The 18,224-nt window shown below is 36.9% G+C and overlaps 1 protein-coding gene across 3 annotated transcripts in view; it reads left to right on the top strand.

Annotated features, from left to right (window-relative positions):
* SENP6 (SUMO specific peptidase 6) overlaps positions 1–18,224 on the top strand; it is a 136,112-nt gene that overhangs the window by 10,028 nt on the left and 107,860 nt on the right. For all 3 annotated transcript variants that reach the window (XM_036766794.1, XM_036766793.1, XM_036766795.1), the window contains exon 2: positions 16,124–16,217. In XM_036766794.1, coding sequence (XP_036622689.1) covers positions 16,124–16,217 — 94 coding nt within the window. The remainder of the gene's footprint in view (positions 1–16,123; positions 16,218–18,224) is intronic.

The following is an 18,224-nucleotide window of genomic DNA, read 5'->3' as shown; positions in this document are numbered from 1 at the left end:
TGGTCCACATTCCCAAATCAGGAAGTTATAAGGTAGAGAAAGAAAATTACAGTTTAATATCACTAATGAATATTGATAGGATATTGGCTGGCAAAGCAGTTACAGCAACTTAACCAAAAAATGATTCATTGTGACCAAGTTGGATTCATGGGAACAATGCAAGGAAAGTTCAAAATTAGAACATCAACTGGCATAATAATATTAATGGCAAAACTAAAACCATGATTACAGTAATTGATGCAGAAAAATCCTTCAATAAAATATAAAACTTATGTATGTTAAATGTTGAAGCATAGGAACAAAAGAACTTTACTATGATCTTACAATTTATGTAAAACCAAGTACTGACATTACTTGTAGTAGTGAAATACTGGGGACTTTTCTAGTTAGATCAGAAGTGAAGCAAAGATGTTCACTGTCACTCTTATTATTTGATATATTGCTGTAGCTTACTAAGGCAAAATAATAAATAAGGAGAAAAGTGATTGGCAAATTGGAATCATTTCTGTTTCTGAAATCACATGATGGTTTATTTAGAGTATCCTAAAATATCAACTAGAAAGTTGATTATGACAGTAGCTTAAAGGCAGTATGGCGTGTGTGTGTGTGTGTGTGTGTGTGTGTATGTTGGTGGAAAGCTGGTTTGGAATTATGACTTGAATTCAAATACCAGTTCTTTCTCCACCCCCCCCCCTTTTTTTGGAGGGGAGAAAGCAAGGCAATTGGGGTTAAGTGACTTGCCCAAGGTCACACCTAGTGTAACGCCTCTAGAGGCCACATTTGAACTCGGTCCTCCTGGCTCCATTGCTGGTGCTTTATTCACTGTACCACCTAGCTGCCCCCAATTACTAGTTCTGATACATATTGGCTATTTGATCTTTGAAAGTTATTTATCTTCCCTTCCCCTATAGTTTCTTTTTTTTTAAATCTTTTTTTATTTAATATATTTAGTTTTCAGCGTTGATTTTCACAAGAGTTTGAATTACAAATTTTCTCCCCATTTCTACCCTCCCCCCCACTCCAAGATGGCATATATTCTGGTTGCCCCATTCCCCAGGAAGCCCTTCCATCTGTCACCCCACTCCCCTCCCATCCCCCTTTCCCTTCTTCTCTTGTAGGGCAAGATAAATTTCTACAGCCCATTGCCTGTGTATCTTATTTCCTAGTTGCATGCAAAAACTTTTTTGTTGTTGTTTTTGAACATCTGTTTTTAAACCTTTGGGTTCCAAATTCTCTCCCCTCTTCCCTTCCCACCTACCCTTCCTAAGAAGGCAAGCAATTCAACACAGGCCACATGTGTCTCATTATGTAAAACCCTTCCACAGTACTCATGTTGTGAAAGATTAACTATGTTTTGCTCCTTCCTAACCTGTCCCCCTTTATTGAATTTTCTCCCTTGACCCTGTCCCTTTTCAAAAGTGTTTTGTTTTTGGTTACCTCCTCCCCTGTCTGCCCTCCCTTCTATTGTCCCCCCTTTTTTATCTTCCTTTTTCTTTCCTGTGGGGTAAGATACCCAATTGAGTGTGTATGGTATTCCCTCCTCAGGTCAAATCCGATGAGAGCAAGATTTACTCATTCTTCCTCACCTGCCCCCTCTTCCCTTCCTAGAGAACCACTTTTTCTTACCACTTTTATACGAGATAATTTACCCCATTCTATCTCTCCCTTTCTCCCTCTCTCAATATATTCCTCTCTTATCCCTTAATTTGATTTTTTTTTTTAGATATTATCCCTTCATATTCAACTCACCCTGTGCCCTCTGTCTATATATATATATATATATATATACACCTACATATATACATACATAGACACACACATTTATATACATATGCATACACATAAATACATGCATATTCCTTTCAGCTACTGTGATACTGAGGTCTCATGAATCATACACATCATCTGTCCATGTAGGAATGTAAACAAAACAGTTCACCTCTAGTAAGTCCCTCATGATTTCTCTTTCTTGTTTACCTTTTCATGCTTCTCTTGATTCTTGTGCTTGAAAGTCAAATTTTTCTATTCAGCTCTGGTCTTTTCACTGAGAAAGCTTGAAAGTCCTCTATTTTATTGAAAGTTCATATTTTGCCTTGGAGCATGATACTCAGTTTTGCTGGGTAGGTGATTCTTGGTTTTAATCCCAGCTCCTTTGACCTCCAGAATTATCATATTCCAAGCCCTTCTGTCTCTTAATGTGGAAGCTGCTAGATCCTGTGTTATCCTGATTGTTTTTCCACAATACTCAAATTGTTTCTTTCTGGCTGCTTGTAGTATTTTCTCCTTGACCTGGGGGCTCTGGAATTTGGCAACAACATTCCTAGGAGTTTTCTTTTTGGGATCTTTTTGAGGAGGCGATCTGTGGATTCTTTCAATTTCTATTTTACCCTCTGGCTCTAGAATATCAGGGCACTTCTCCTTGATCATTTCTTGAAAGATGATATCTAGGCTCTTTTTTTGATCAGGGCTTTCAGGTAGTCCAATAATTTTTAAATTATCTCCCCTGGATCTATTTTCCAGGTCAGTGGTTTTTCCAATGAGATATTTCACATTGTCTTCCACTTTTTCATTCCTTTGGTTCTGTTTTATAATATCTTGATTTCTCATCAAGTTACTAGCTTCTACTTGCTCCAATCTAATTTTTAAGGTAGTATTTTCTTCAGTGGTCTTTTGGACCTCCTTTTCCATTTGGCTAATTCTGCCTTTCAAGACTTTCTTCTCCTCATTGGCTTTTTGGAGCTCTTTTGCCATTTGAGTTAGTCTATTTTTTAAGGTGGTGTTTTCTTCAATATTTTTTTTTCTGCATTTTTTTGGGTCTCCTTTAGCAAGTCATTGACTTGTTTTTCATGGTTTTCTCTCATATTTCTTGTTTCTCTTCCCAATTTTTCCTCTATTTCTCTAACTTGCTTTTCCAAATCCTTTTTGAGCTCTTCCATGGCCTGAGACCAGTTCATGTTTTTCTTGGAGGCTTTTGTTGTAGGCTTTTTGACTTTGTTGACTTCTTCTGTCTGTATGTTTTGTTCTTCTTTGTCACCAAAGAAAGGTTTCCAAAGTCTGAGACTGAATCTGAGTGCATTTTTGCTGCCTGACAATGTTCCCAGCGAACTTACTTGACTCTTGAGTTTTTCGTGGGAGTATGACTGCTTGTAGAGCAAAGAGTACTTTGTTCCAAGTTTGAGGGGATGTGCCATTGATTTCAGAGCTATAAAGCCAGCTCTGCCACTCCAGCACTCCTCCTTCCCCAAGAATTGCCAACCCGGACCTGATGCAAGTCTTAAGCAGGCTCTGCAGTCCACCACTTAATTCCTCCCACCAAGTGGGCCTGGGGCAGGAAGTAACTGCAGCTGTAGTTCTGTAGCTGCACCTCCCGCGCTGCCCCTGGGCGCCACAAACTCTGTCCCTGCAGCTTTTCCCACTTACCTTCTCTGTTGTCTTTGGTGTTTGTGGGTTGAGAAGTCTGGTAACTGCCACAGCTCACTGATTCAGGGTGCTAGGGCCTATTCCGCCCAGCTCCTGGTCTGGTTGGTCCTGCTGCCGTCCATGCTGAGCTCTGCTCCCCTCTGCTCCTTGTGCGATAGACCTCATCCAGCTACCATCCAGGCTGTCCTGGGCTGGATCCCTGCTTCCCTCTGCTATTTTGTGGATTCTGCAGTTCTAGAATTTGTTCAGAGCCATTTTTTATAGGTTTTTGGAGGGACCTGGAGGGGAGCTCACGCAAGTCCCTGCTTTCCAGCCGCCATCTTGGCTCCACCCCCTGTGACTCCCTTATAGTTTCATCGTAGCAGTAGGATAAACGATGTATCTACAAAGTTTGTCATCAGTTCTTACAATGCTGATGAAAATCAAGAAGATCTAGTAAGAGCTGAGAACCTAGTCAAGATTTTTCTAGGCCGTAACTGATGGCCATCTAGCCCTTTTTGTGGAATAGTACTCAAACATGGACTGGACTAGATGGAGCAGCTGGTCTCAGAGAAGCTCCAAATCTAGCCTCCAACATTGCTTGCACCACATTATGCTATACAGTACTACATACTTCTTTTCAAGTGATAGTAAAACGTAATCTCAGCAAATTATTCTTCTATATTCGTGGATAAGATTGAATCTCAAATATTTGGTGCTATGATTTAATTGTGCTTTACTACGATAATTTGATGGCTAGGATTTCTTAAACCCTGGTGTAAGATATGTTCCTTATTCTCAAGGAGTTTATAATGGAAGAGAGACCACTTAGAAAAATGAAAGGCAGTCCTACTTAGACTTCCTTTTATGTCACACAGACATTTTTGCTTTTGTGAAATACATTTTAATAAACACATTTGGGAAAAAACATAGAAAAGTGATAGGCTACCACAAAAATCCTATGATGCACTGCAAAGATAAAATTATATTTGGAGTTAATTGTCATGGTTTGCTTTAATTAACATGGCAGGTAAATTGACTTTGTTATTTCTGCTGGAAGCTAAGAAGAATATCACTTTTGGAAGAAGATTTTTTTGGGGGGGTAGATAACTATCTACCCAAGTTGTTTTGTGATGGTGCCACCCTAAGAGGTTATTAAATATTAAAAGTCTCTAATCTGTTAAATCATACTACCAAATTAAAATTAAATTTCTGAACCCTTTTAAAAATGTTTTAGGTATCAGAATATTATTGTTCAGGAATTTTTATCATGTGAACTCCCAGCATTTTTGTTGCATTGCTTTATGGTTCCATATTGGTAAGTGACCTGAAAAGCAAAGGTATTAAGTAAGAGAAGCTGCTGACATTCATAGCTTACTAAGTAAGTGTTGTTCAGTTGTGTTCACCTCTTCAGGACCCCCTTTGGGGTTTTCCTGGCAAAGATCCTGGAGTGGTTTGCCATTTGCTTCTCTAGCTTATTTTACAGATGTGGAAACTGAGGCAAATGGGGTTAAGTGCCTTGTCAAATTCAGCACAGCTAGTAAGTGTCCAAGGTCAGGTTTGAACTCAGTAAGATGTTTCTTCCTGACTCCAGGCCTGGCATTCCATCCACTGTGCCGTCTAGCAGCCCCTCTGTTGACTTCATTCTCTATTCATAAACGTTTTCCCAGGTTTCTTTGAATCTATCCTTTTCACCATTTCTTATAGCACAACTATTTCATTATGTTTCATATGTTCATTATGTAACACAATTTGTTAATCTAGTTTTCAGTTGGTGGGCAGGCAGTCATTATGTTTCCACTCCTTCACCACTATAAAAAGAGCTACAATAAGTATTTTTATACATAGGAGTCCTTTTTCTCTGTAACCTGTTATAGTAAAATATCTGGCTAGTTAGTCCCTAGCTTTCATGGGGGTAAAGTTGCTGGAAAACAGCACAGAGTAAAAAAATGTGAATGTTGATACATTGAACCTATGGGAAAGAGGGGTTAGGTTCCTGTGACCACCAAAACTGTAATCTTTCACTAGGTTGCTGTAAATACACTTTTCTGTATATAATTCTTTATAACAAAATGTTAATTCTGATAATATGCACATTTTCCTAAAATTGTAACCATAGAATAATCCATAAAATACAACACACAGAATAAAATTAATAATATGCAAAACATTTTTTCTCACTAGTAATTGCCTAGAATTCTATGATCTTTTGTGCTAATACCTCATTAAAAAAATTTGATTTTAGATAATATTCACTTTTCATAACAATTGAAATCTACAATATCATGAATACTTTCCTCCTTTTTGCATATATAACAAACACCAAACTCATGGTGCTCAGTGGCTGTAGACATTTCCACCATGAAGTTTATCTCTTTTTGTTTTCTCAGTAAGCTGTGTCACTGACTTTGCCTGACCTCTCTTTAGACGCTAATCACCCTTTCTGCCTTTATGCTCTTTTGTCTAGATTTTTAGGATATCATTCTTTTCTGGTTCTCCTTCTACCTCCATGACTGCTCCTTCTCCATCTGCTTTGCTGAATTCTCATCCATCTAGTTCTAACTTTGTGTTCCACAGGGTTCTGTCCTATGTCCACTTACCTATCTACTCTTATTTCACTTGGTGATCTCATCAATTCCCATGTATTTAATTGCCACGTGTATGATGAAGTCTCAAATCTAACTACTGCTCCAGCCTCTCTCCTGATCTCCAATCTTGTATCTTCAACTGCTTTTCAGACATCTCAGACTGGAAGCCTTGGAGATATCTTAAACTTAACATGTCCAAAACAGAACTTACCTTTCCCCCTAAGCCATTGCCCCCATCCTAGCTAACCTATTTCTATAGAGCAACGCCATCCAATCTCTCAATCTAGGAGTTATCCTTCACTTCTCACTGGCTGTCACCTCTTGCTTGACACTGCCACCACCCTGATGCAGGACCTTATCACCTCACAATTGTACCATTGAAATATGCTGGTGAATATGCCTGCCTCAAGACTTTCCTCCCTCTAGTGCTTCTTCCTTCCATTCAGCCACCAAAGTGATTTTCTTAATGTGCAAGTCCCACCTTGTCAACTTCTCTACTCAGTGAATTCCAGGTTGCTCCCTGTCACCTCTAAGTTCAAATACAAAATCCTGTTTGACATTCAAAGCCCTTTATTAACCTAGCCCCCTACCTTTCTAGTCTTCTTTTTGCTTAATCTTCACCATATAATCTGGAACATTGGCCTCCTTTTTGGCTACAGTTCCAGATTGCTTTTCCAAATGGTCAATCCATTTCTTAGTTCCACCAAATAGTTCAGTGGTGTGTCTGTTTTCCTTCAGCCACTTTAGTGTCATTTTCCTTTCGTCATTCTTGCCAATCTGATGACTGTGAGGTAAGACATCAAAGTTATTTTAATTTTCATTTTCCTATTAGTAATTTTTCCTTAAAGTTGTTGATAGTTTGCCAATCTTCTTTCGAGCCTTCTGTGTTCATATCCTAGGGGAACTGGATCTTCATAGATTTTGGGTGTCAGACCTTTATGAGTGAAACTTGCTGAAAATTTTTTTCCATAATTAGCTGTTTCCTTTTAATCTTGCCTCCTTTAATTTTTTATAGGAAGTATTTTAATTTTATGCACAACTAAGTCCTCATTGGTATGGATAATGAATCCTATTAAGTGGTTGCATATATTCAAGTTCTCACTATTCTAAGTTATAATTATGTAAAATATGGTAATTGATTCTAGCCTAATGGTTACAGAGGTTGAATTTGAATAATTCAACCACTTATTCTCACTAATCAGTACCTAGCATTAATGAAAATTGTACATTTTATCTTCTGTGATAATCAATTGTTTGATCAAGTGTTCATCCATGTGTACAAAAGGCATAGCTTTCCTTCCTGCCTTAATTGGTTTATGCCTGTAATTTCATACTTACTTCACATTTGGAACTTGCTTTGGTATATTGTATGAGATGTTGTTCTAAACCTAATTTCTGCCAGTTTTCCCTGAAGTTTTTATTGAATAGTAAAATCTCAGTAGTTGGGAATCTGAGTTTTATTTAGTGCTATGTTAATTTATTTCTCTACATTGTATACCCGATCTGTTCCACTGATAAAACTTTTCTTTTTAGCCAATACTCAAGAGTTCTGGTGATTGTTGCTTTGTAGAATAGTTTGAAATCTGGTACTGATAGGTGCTTTCCTTCTCAATTTTTCCCCCTATTATTTCACTTGAGAATTTTAACCTTTTCTTCTTCTAGATGAGTTTCATTATAATTTTTCTCTTGTCCTATAAATTAATCCCTTCGTAGTTTAATTAGTATGGCACTAAATAAGTAATTTGGGAAGTAGTGTTGTCTTTATTATTGGCATAAACTACACATTAACAATTAATTTTTCTTCAGTTATTTATTTTTCTGCAGCATATTTTATAGTTGTGCATATGTAAATATGAATATATATTTTTTCTTTATGTGCCTGTTAGGTATGTTCCCAAATATTTTATACATCGTAGAGTTCTTTCGAATGGAATTTCTTTCAATTTATGTGTCTTTTTTTTTTTTTGGTACTAATACAGAAAAGCTGATAATTTTTGTGAGTTTATATTTTGCTATTGCTGAAAGTATTGTTTCACTTAATTTTAATTGAATTTTCAGGGTTCCTTAAACTAGTAGTTCTCAAATTTTTTTATTCCTAGGACCACTTTTCACGCTTAATTACTGAAGTGTGGTATTTACTGTATTTGAAATTAAAATTGATAAAATTTTAAAGTGTTTTCAGTTAAAAACAACAGTAACGATTACATGTTAATATAAATAACATTTTAAATGAAAATTAGTATTTTTCAAAACAAAGATTTAATGAGAGGAGTGGCAGTGTTTTATATATTTTTGAAGAGTGTTAGATTGTCATTTGTTTCTGATTCAATCCGTTATCTTATTTTGAGGGAAGTATAAAGAAAATTCAGCCTCACGTACAAAGTCAGTTGCTCACAGAGAAAAAACACTGTTTATTCTTTGGTTTCTTTGCTCCTTAATTGTTTTCTTCTGAACTTGTGCATTTCTATACATAAAGTGAAACACAAGTGAATCCTCTATTATGCTATAAATATTATATTTATTACACCATTTCACACTGCTTACATTTTTTAAAGTATAAAACAAACTTCATGGTACTTTAGAAAGTATCCTACTTCTCTGCTTTTCATCTGAACTTATCTTCAGTACATTTGAAACTAATTCAATTATACTCTTTTGTTTTTAGTGTCACTATCTTTTAAAAATAAATTTTATTGATCTTTTTTTTACATCACCAAAATTCTCCCATATCCTTCCCTTATCCCACCCCAAAACTGTCCCATATAATGTACTGTTGAAGAAAAGGCGGTGCAGGGAGGGAGGAGAATCTGTAAAACTGATTAATAACTGGAAAAAGTTAGAAAATAAGTGCAAAATTCTAGGAGTTAGAGTTAGGATGTCTTCTCATATTTCTTTTTTGTAGCTATCGTTGTTCTTTGTAATTTTGCAAGTCAACAATCATTTAACAATATTTGAAATTTGCAACATTCACTTTTGTTGTTTTATGATTGTTATTTCCTTCTTTATTTTTGTAAAGTCATATGCATTGTTTTCTTCGATCTGCCTACTTACCTGTATCAGGTCCACTAAATCTTTCCCTGCTTCCTTGCATTCATCATTCTTACATCACAGCAATGTTCCATTACATTCGCATATGCCACAATTTGTTTAGTCATTCCCCAATTGATGGGCATTTATTTTATCTCAAAAAGTGCTGTTCAATATTTTAGTGCATTTGAGGCCATTTGTATGAACATTTATTCACTTTTTTTTTTGATATTACTATTGCTAAGCCACTATCTTTTACTACACTTTAATATGACGTGCACTGCCCCCTGCCACCCCACCCCGCCATTAACCAGGAAGGAGGAAGGGGGGGGAAACCTTATAAAAGTAAGCTGAGTCAAGTAAAATGAATCCCCCCCGTGACCATGAGACATGATTGGTTTACTGCTTTTTTTTAAGTTGCATGTTCAATTTATTATATTTTTTATATTTTATTATTTATTACTTAGTATCTTTAGTTTTCAACAAAGATTTCCACAAGCTTTTGAGTTACAGATTTTCTCCCCATTTCAGCCCTCCCCCCCACTCCAAGATGGCATATATTCCGATTGCCCTATTCCTCAGTCAGCTCTCCCTTCTGTCACCCCACTCCTGGCCCCCATCCCCTTTCCCCTTACTTTCTTGTAGGGCAAAATAGGTTTCTATTCTCCATTGCCTATATATCTTATTTCCCAGTTGCATGCAAAAACAACTCTTTTTTTTGAATATCTGCTTTTAAAACTTTGAATTCCAGTTCTCTCCCCCCTTCCTTCCCCACCCACCCTCCCTAAGGCAATTCAGTGTAGGTCACACATGTATCATTATGTAAAACCCTTCCACAGTACTCATGTTGTGAAGTACTAACTATATTTGGCCCCCTCCTGTCCAGTCCCTTTTTATTCAGTTTTCTCCCTTGACCCTGTCCCTTTTCAAAAGTGTTTGCTTTTGATTACTTCCTCCCCCTATCTGCCCTCCCTTATATCCTACCCCCTTTTTTATCCCCTTCCTCCTTTCTTGTGGGGTAAGATACCCAGTTGAGTGTGTGTTATTCCCTCCTCAAGTCAAATCTGATGAGAGCAAGATTCACTTATTCCCCCTCACCTGCTCCCTCTTCCCTTCCAATGAACTGCTTTTTCTTGCCACTTTTATGTGAGATAATTTACCCCATTCTGTCTCTCCCTTTCTCCCTCTCTCAATATATTCCTCTCTCATCGCTTAAGTTGATTCTGTTTTTTTAGATATCCCTTCATATTTAACTCACCCTGTGCCCTCTGTCTAGGTAGATAGATATAGATACGTATATTCCTTTCATCTACCCTAATACTGAGGTCTCATGAATTACAAAACATCACCTTTCCATGTAGAAATGTAAACAAAACAGTTCAACTTTAGTAAGTCCCTTATGACTTCTCTTTCTTGTTTACCTTTTCATGCTTCTCTTGATTCTTGTGTTTGAAAGTCAAATTTTCTGTTCAGCTCTGGTCTTTTCCTTGAGAAAGCTTGAAAGGTCCTCTATTTTATTGAAAATCCCTATTTTGCCTTGGAGCATTATACTGAGTTTTGCTGGGTAGGTGATTCTTGGTTTTAATCCTAGCTCCTTTGACCTCCAGAATTATCATATTCCAAGCCCTTCAATCCCTTAATATAGAAGCTGCTAGATCTTGTCCCATCCTGATTGTGTTTCCACAGTACTTGAATTGTTTCTTTCTGGCTGCTTGTAGTATTTTCTTCTTTATCTGGGAGCTCTGGAATTTGGCAACAACATTCCTAGGAGTTTTCTTTTTGGGATCTTTCTGAGGAGGTGATCAGGGGATTCTTTCAATTTCTATTTTACCTTCTGGATCTAGAATATCAGGGCAGTTTTCCTTGATAATTTCTTGAAAGATGGTGTCTAGGCTCTTTTTTTGATCAGGGCTTTCAGGTAGTCAGTAATTTTTAAATTATCTCTCCTGGATCTGTGTTCCAGGTCAGTGGTTTTTCCAATGAGATATTTGACATTGTCTTCTACTTTTTCATTCCTTTGGTTCTGTTTTATAATATCTTGATTTCTCATCAAGTCACTAGCTTCCACTTGCTCCAATCTAATTTTTAAGGTAGTATTTTCTTCAGTCTTTTGGACCTCCTTTTCCATTTGGCTAATTCTATCTTTGAAGGCATTCTTCTCCTCATTGGCTTTTTGGAGCTCTTTTGCCATTTGAGTTAGTCTATTTTTTTAAAAAGGTTTTGTTTTCTTCAGTATTTTTTGGGTCTCCTTTAGCAAGTCATTGACTTGTTTTTCATGGTTTTCTCACATCCTTCTCATTTCTCTTCCCAATTTTTCTTCTACTTCTCTTACTTGTTTTTCCAAATCCTTTTTGAGCTCTTCCATGGCCTGAGCCCAATTCATATTTTTCTTGGAGGTTTTTGATATAGGCTCTTTGACTTTGTTGACTTCTTCTGGCTGTATATTTTGCTCTTCTTTGTCACCAAAAAAAGATTCCAGAGTCTGAGTCTGAGTTTGTTTTCGCTGCCTGTTCGTGTTCCCAGCCAACTACTTGATCCTTGAGCTTTTTGTCAGTGTATGACTGCTTGTAGAGTAGAGAGTACTTTGTCCCAAGCTTAAGGGGTTGCGCTGTTGTTTTCAGAGCTATTTCTACACAGCAAGCTGTGTCACACCAGCACTCCTCCTACCCCAAGAACTGCCAACCAGGACTGCAACTCAGATCTTAAGCAGGCTCTGCACTCCCGCTGTGATCCGCCACTTAATTCCACCAGGTGGGCCTGTGGCTGGAAGTAACTGCAGCTGTAGCTCTGTAAGCAGCCTTAGAGCTGCACCACCTCTGCTGCTCCTGGGGCGGTGGCCAACAGGAGCTCCTTTCACTCTGTCCCAGCAGCTTTTCCCACTAACCTGCTCTGTTGTCTTTGGCGTTTGTGGGTTGAGAAGTCTGGTAACTGCCACAGCTCACTGATTCAGGGCGCTAGGGCCTGTTCCTCCTGGCTCGTGGTCTGGTTGGTCCTGGCGCAGCCCATGCTGGGCAGTGCTCCACTCCCAGGTTCCTGCGATGGACCTTACCCAGCGACCATCCAGGCTTTCCTTGTCTGGAGCCCTGCTTCCCTTTGCTATTTTGTGGCTTCTGCAGCTCTAGAATTTGTTCAGAGCCATTTTTTATAGGTGTTTGGAGGGACCTGTTGGGGAGCTTAAGGAAGTCCCTGCTTTCTAATCTTGGCCCCACCCCGCAACATTAATGTTTTTAAGAGACACTTGTTCTTTCTCTCACATTAGAATGCTAATGCAACATGAACATTCAATTTTTTTATTTGCTCAAATAAATTTAGCTTTTGAGGTTTCTGTGGACTCCTGTGTTTGTATTTCAAATTCTCTGCTCAAATGTTGGCCTTTGCATTACTAAATCCTTGAAAGTCTCTTTATCCTAATTAAAAGTATGTTGTTCCCCCCCCCCCGCCCACTCCCCAGGATTATACTTGGCTTTTAGGGTAAATTTTTTGGTTATAAAGCCTATCTGTATTCATAGTCAAAGCAAACTTCCACATTGACCATCTCCAAAAATGTATGTCTTTTTTTGCACATTGAATAATTCATCATCCATTAGGAAGTGAGTAGCATTCTTTTATCATTAATCCTCTACAGCTGTGATTGGTTATCTCTTTAAAGTTTTAAGTCTTTCAGAATTACTTGTCTTTACAATGTTGTTGTTCTATAAATTGTTCAATCCTTGTTTTAATTGCTTTATTCTCTTTTTATGCAAGTCTTCCCAGCTTTCTTAGCATGGCTTATTTATATAGAGTTTTAAGGTTGGCAAAGTGCCTTACATGATCTCATTTGATTCTTACAACTACACTTTAAGAAAAGTGTTGTTATTATCTCCATTCTACATATCGGGAAACTGAGATTGAATGAGATTTGTAATTTCTCTGGAGTTACCCAGATAGATGATTTTGAGTCAGTATTTGAACTCAGTCTTCTGCACTCCAAGTTAAGTTCTCTCTACATTGCTCACTCAGCCTCTGCCTCTCTGAAACCATCTCTTTCATCATTTCTTAAATCACTGGAGTAATCTAGTTGCATTCATGCACCATAATTTGTTCAGCCATTTTTGCATTACAGGAAGAACTATTATAAATATCTTCATATGGGTCCTTTTCCTCTTTGATCTTTGGGATAGAGAGCCCTGGCAGTGGCATCATTGGGCCAAAGGCCTATTCGCACAACATAGTATCTTTTTTGGGCATGATACCATTATTTTCCAAAACTGTTGTACCAATTCAGAGCTCTACCAGTAGTGTATCAATGTGTCTGTTTTCCTGTAGCTCCTCTCACATTTCTCATTTTTCTTTTTTCTCAGCTTTGCCTAACTGATGGGTATGAATCAGAGGGATCAGTTGTTTTAATTTTCATTTCTCTAATTATTGGATATTTGGAGCATTTTTTTCCATATGGCTTTCACCATAGGCTTTTTTTCAATAAAGAAAATAATAGTAATAATAAAATTAAAAACAAAAAAATTATAAAGTTAAGTTGGAAGAAATAATGAAATTAGAAGAGTAAGTAGAAAGTAGTATATTTACTCGAGATTATCAATCCTAATTTGTTCTTGAGTTATAGCAGAAATTTTGTCTCATCTGGCCTAGGGACAGTTTTGTGGAAAGTACGATTTTGGTCCTAATTATGTGGTTAAAAGTTCTACTCTGGTCCCTCATGTAGTATGAAAATGATGCTGTGCTCTTGAAGGGTATGTCAGCAGAGTACAAATTCTGACAAGTCCTACCAAATTAGAATGGCTTTGAGTCTGAGCAGTCAGAATGTTTTCTTGTTCTTGAAGAACCAGGCTACTTTAGTTTAGAAAAGGGCATTATCTGCTATCCACATCCAGAGAAAGAATTATGGAGTCTGAATGCAGATTGAAGCGTATTCTATTTGCTTTCTCTCTTTTTCTGTCTTGTTATTATGATTCTTCTTTGCAACATGACTAATGTGAAAATATGGTTATTTTGGAATGTATGAAATGTATATGTAGAACCTATATCAGATTGCATGCTCTCTTGTGGAGGGGGAGAAAGGGGAAGGGAGGGAGGGGAAGAAAATTTGGAACTTAAAAGCTTGTGGAACTTAATGTTGTAAACTAAATATAAATAAGCAAATTTTAAAAAAAGAAAAGGCATTATCAGATGGTTGACTGTCACGTGATTTTGGTGGGGTGGAGAAAGTGGCAGCAAAGTAACTATTTAACATTAAAGTAGACTTTCACAAAACTATGCTGATAGAGGGAATACCCTTACCAATTAAATCATTGGTCTAATTTATTTGATAAACAGGAGTTCTTCTAAAAGAGTAGCCTTTAAGAAATTTTTTCTTAACTCATTATTTGACAAAAACTGATGGGAAAATTGGAAAAAGTATGGCAGAAACTAGATATAGATCATCTTACACTGTATACCAAGATAAGGTCAATATAGGTACGTGATTTTAGACATGAAGGGTGATACCATAAGCAAATTAGGAGAGCAAGGAATAATTTACCTGCCAGATCTATGGAGAAGGGAAGAATTTATGACCAGACAAGAGATAGAGAGCATCTTGAGATGTAAGATGGATACTTTTTTTTTTAATTTATTTTTTATTTTTAGTTTACAACACTCAGTTCCACAGGTGTTTGAGTTCCATATTTCTCCCCCCTCCCTCTTCCCCCCCACACGATGGATACTTTTGATTATATTAGTTTTTGTACAAACAAAACCAACGCAACTAAGATTAGAAGGAAAGCAGAAAACTAGGAAAGTCTTAACAGCAAGTGTCTCTGATAAAGGCCTAATTTTTCAAATATATAGAAAACTGAGTCAAATGTATAAGAATACATTCCCCAGTTGATAAATGGTCAAAGGATATGAACAGGCAATTTTCAGATGAAGAAATCAAAGCTATCTATAGTCATATGAAAAAAATGTCCCAAATCACTATTGATTAGAGAAGTGCAAATTAAAACGACTCTGGGGTACCACCTCACACCTGTCAGATTGGCTAATATGACAGAAAAGGAAAATGATAAATGTAGGAGAAGATGTGGGAAAGTTGGGACACTAATGCACTGTTGGTGGAGTTGTGAACTGGTCCAACCATTCTGGAGAGCAATTTGGAACTATGCCTAAAAGGGCAGTCAAGCTGCATACCCTTTGATCCATCAATACCACTTCTAGGGTCTGTATTCCAAAGAGATCATAAAAAAGGGAAAAGGGCCCACATGTACAAAAAATATTTATAGCACCTTTTTGTGGTGGCCAAGAATTGGAAATTGAGGGGATGCCTATCAACTGAGGAATGGCTGAACAAGTTGTGGTATATGAACGTAGTGGAGTACCATTTGTGCTTTGAGAAATTATGAGCAGGCTGAGTTCAGAAAAACCAGAAAAGACTTAAAACAAACTGGTGCAAAGTGAAGTGAACAGAACCAGAAGAATATTGTACAGAGTAACAGCAACATTGTGTGATGATCAGCTATTACTGATTTAGCTCTTCTCAGCAGTACAGTGATCCAAGACAATTCTAAAAGACTTACGAAGGAAAATGCTATCCACATCCAAAGAAAAAAATGGTAGAGTCTCAGTGCATATTGGCACATACTATTTTCACTTTTTTTGTAGTTTTTTTTTTTTTCCGGTTTCTTCTTTCACTGCATGACTTATATGTAAATATGTTTTACATGATTGCACTTATGTAACCTATATCAAATTGTCTCTGAGGGAGGGAGGAAATTTGGAAATCAAAATTTTATTTAAAAAAGTGAATTTTAATTGTCTTTACATGTAATTGGAAAAAATTAAATACTATTTTTTAAAAAAAATAATTCTTAAAGGGGCTTATAGTTTGAATGAGGCAAATAAATGAAACATTAAAGAAAGACTCAATTCATATTTTAGCCAGTAGTTTAACTTCTTTTTCTACCAGAATTTCCTGTCCATTGTACCTCATCCGTAAAAGAGAATGGCAAGGGAAATGACTGAAATATAAGGAAAACAAGTGGGGAAAGGGGAGATGAGGAAAGGACCTGGAAAAGCACACACTGATTTCACATTGATTTGTTCTATGCCTTGACAGATTTTGTTTATTTTCATTTCAGCTTTGACTAGATCACAGTTCAAGAAAGATGGAGGATTTAAAAATAATTGGAGCTTCGATGATACAGAAGAAAGTGAAGGAGATGCAGAAAAAGAGTAAGGATTTTTTCTTAGACTTTTTGAAAGATAAAGTTTTTTTAACCTAAGTTTGATGTTTTTCCTATTAAAAATCATTAAAAAGTTTTCTTTGATTAAACATGCAATTCACCAAACATGTACTACTTCTGAAGCAAATTCAGATTTTTAAGAATAAAAGATTGCTTCTCCTTTAAGAGGTCATCTATGTGGGCCTGGGAGAGTGAGGCAAGCTGTAGGTAGTGGTTATAATATAAAACAAAAACAATAAAAGAAAAGGAGGAAGAAGAGCATCAATGAAACATTAAAAACATGCCCAGAAGAGAGCCAGAGTTCAAAAGGCAGTTTTATTATTAGCATTTTAAATGTAATAGTTATTTTAAAATTAAAGGACCAGAAGTTCACAGTTTCATATACACTGTTTTGCTCTTTGTACATTGAAATGTTCACGTGAAAAAGTAATTCAGACACATTGTCTTGTAATACATTTTTATTTTAAATCTTTGTGCCTCTACCAGAAGGAATTGGGTCTGAAGTTAAGTCTTAGTTAAGGAATCTTGAGTTAAAAGTTTTTTCAGTTTATTCTAAGGCCAGTTTTGTTTTTATAAGCTATTTTTAATCTTGGAATCTTGGTAGCTAGAACTATTTGGTCACTAGTATACAACTGTATGTTATCTTGATGTGACTTGACTGTGACAGATAGGGATTTTGGTTTCTTACAGTGAGCTAGAGATGAGTCATTTTATAGCAGGGACCCTACTTTGGAGCAGTAGTATGAGTCCCTTTTGGTGAAATGATGTAAAATCCTCAGTTTATTGAACTATCAGTGAAACAAAGTACACAGATGGAGTATAGTCTTAGCTGTGGTACTTTTCTGTCACCTCTGACATTAGTCTGGTCTCTTTGCTTTTTTGGAGATTAATTTTTCTTGCCATGTAATTTGAGGCATTTTAACTAGGTCAGCTGTAAGAGTCTTTCCATATATAAATGCTAATAGTCCTATGTGGTGTTTTTGGGCAGGATTCTTTTATGAAGATAACACTAATAGTTAAAGAAAAACAATTCACAGTAGGAATTTTTTTTTTTAGTCTCAATTCAAAAATTTATGAATTTCATTAAAAATATGTTCTCTTTCTTTCTAACAAGCGGTTTCTTTTCTTTTTCAAAAGATTTTTTTATTTGATATTTTTTAGTTTTCATCATTGATTTCCATAAGATTTTGAGTTAAAAATTTTCTCCCCATTTCTGTCCTCCCCCCCCACCCCAAGATGGCATATATTCTGATTGTCCTGGTCCCCAGTCAGCCCTCCCTACTGTCACGCCCCTTCCCCTCCCACCCATCCCTTTTCCCCTTATTTCTTGTAAGGCAAGATAGATTTCTGTGCCCCATTGCCTGTATATCTTATTTCCCAGTTGCATGCAGAAACAACTCTTTTGTTTTTTGAGCATCTTTTTTTTAAAACTTTGAGTTCCAAATTCTCTCCCCTCTTCCCTTCCCACCCACCCACTCTCCCTAAGAAGGCAAGCAATTCAACATAGGCCACACATGCATCATTATGCAAAACACTTCCATAAATAGTCACGTTGTGAAAGACTAACTATATTTCCCTCCCTCCTATCCTGTCCCCCTTTATTCAGTTTTCTCCCTTGACCCTGTCCCTTTTTAAAAGTGATGCCTTTTGATTACTTCTTCCCCCTATGTGCCCTCCCTTTTATGGTCCCCCTTTTTTATCCCCTTCCCTCTGCTTTGATGTGGGGTAAGATACCCAATTGTGTGTATGCTATTCCCTTCTCAGGTCAAATCCGAGGAGAGCAAGATTCACTCATTCCCTCTCACCTGCCCCCTCTTCCCTTCCAATGAACTGCTTTTTCTTGCCACTTTTATGTGAGATAGTTTACCCCCTTCTATCTCTTCCTTTCTCCCTCTCTCAATATATTCCTCTCTCATCCCTTAATTTGATTTTATTTTTTTAGATATCATCCCTTCATATTCAACTCATCCTGTGCCCTCTGTCTATGTATATGTAT

This window comes from Trichosurus vulpecula, chromosome 7 (genome assembly GCF_011100635.1).
Source record: "Trichosurus vulpecula isolate mTriVul1 chromosome 7, mTriVul1.pri, whole genome shotgun sequence".
In the NCBI taxonomy this organism is placed as follows: Eukaryota; Metazoa; Chordata; class Mammalia; order Diprotodontia; family Phalangeridae; genus Trichosurus; species Trichosurus vulpecula.
The sequence above is the reverse complement of the archived record's forward strand: the minus strand, read 5'-3'. Positions and strand labels throughout refer to the sequence as shown.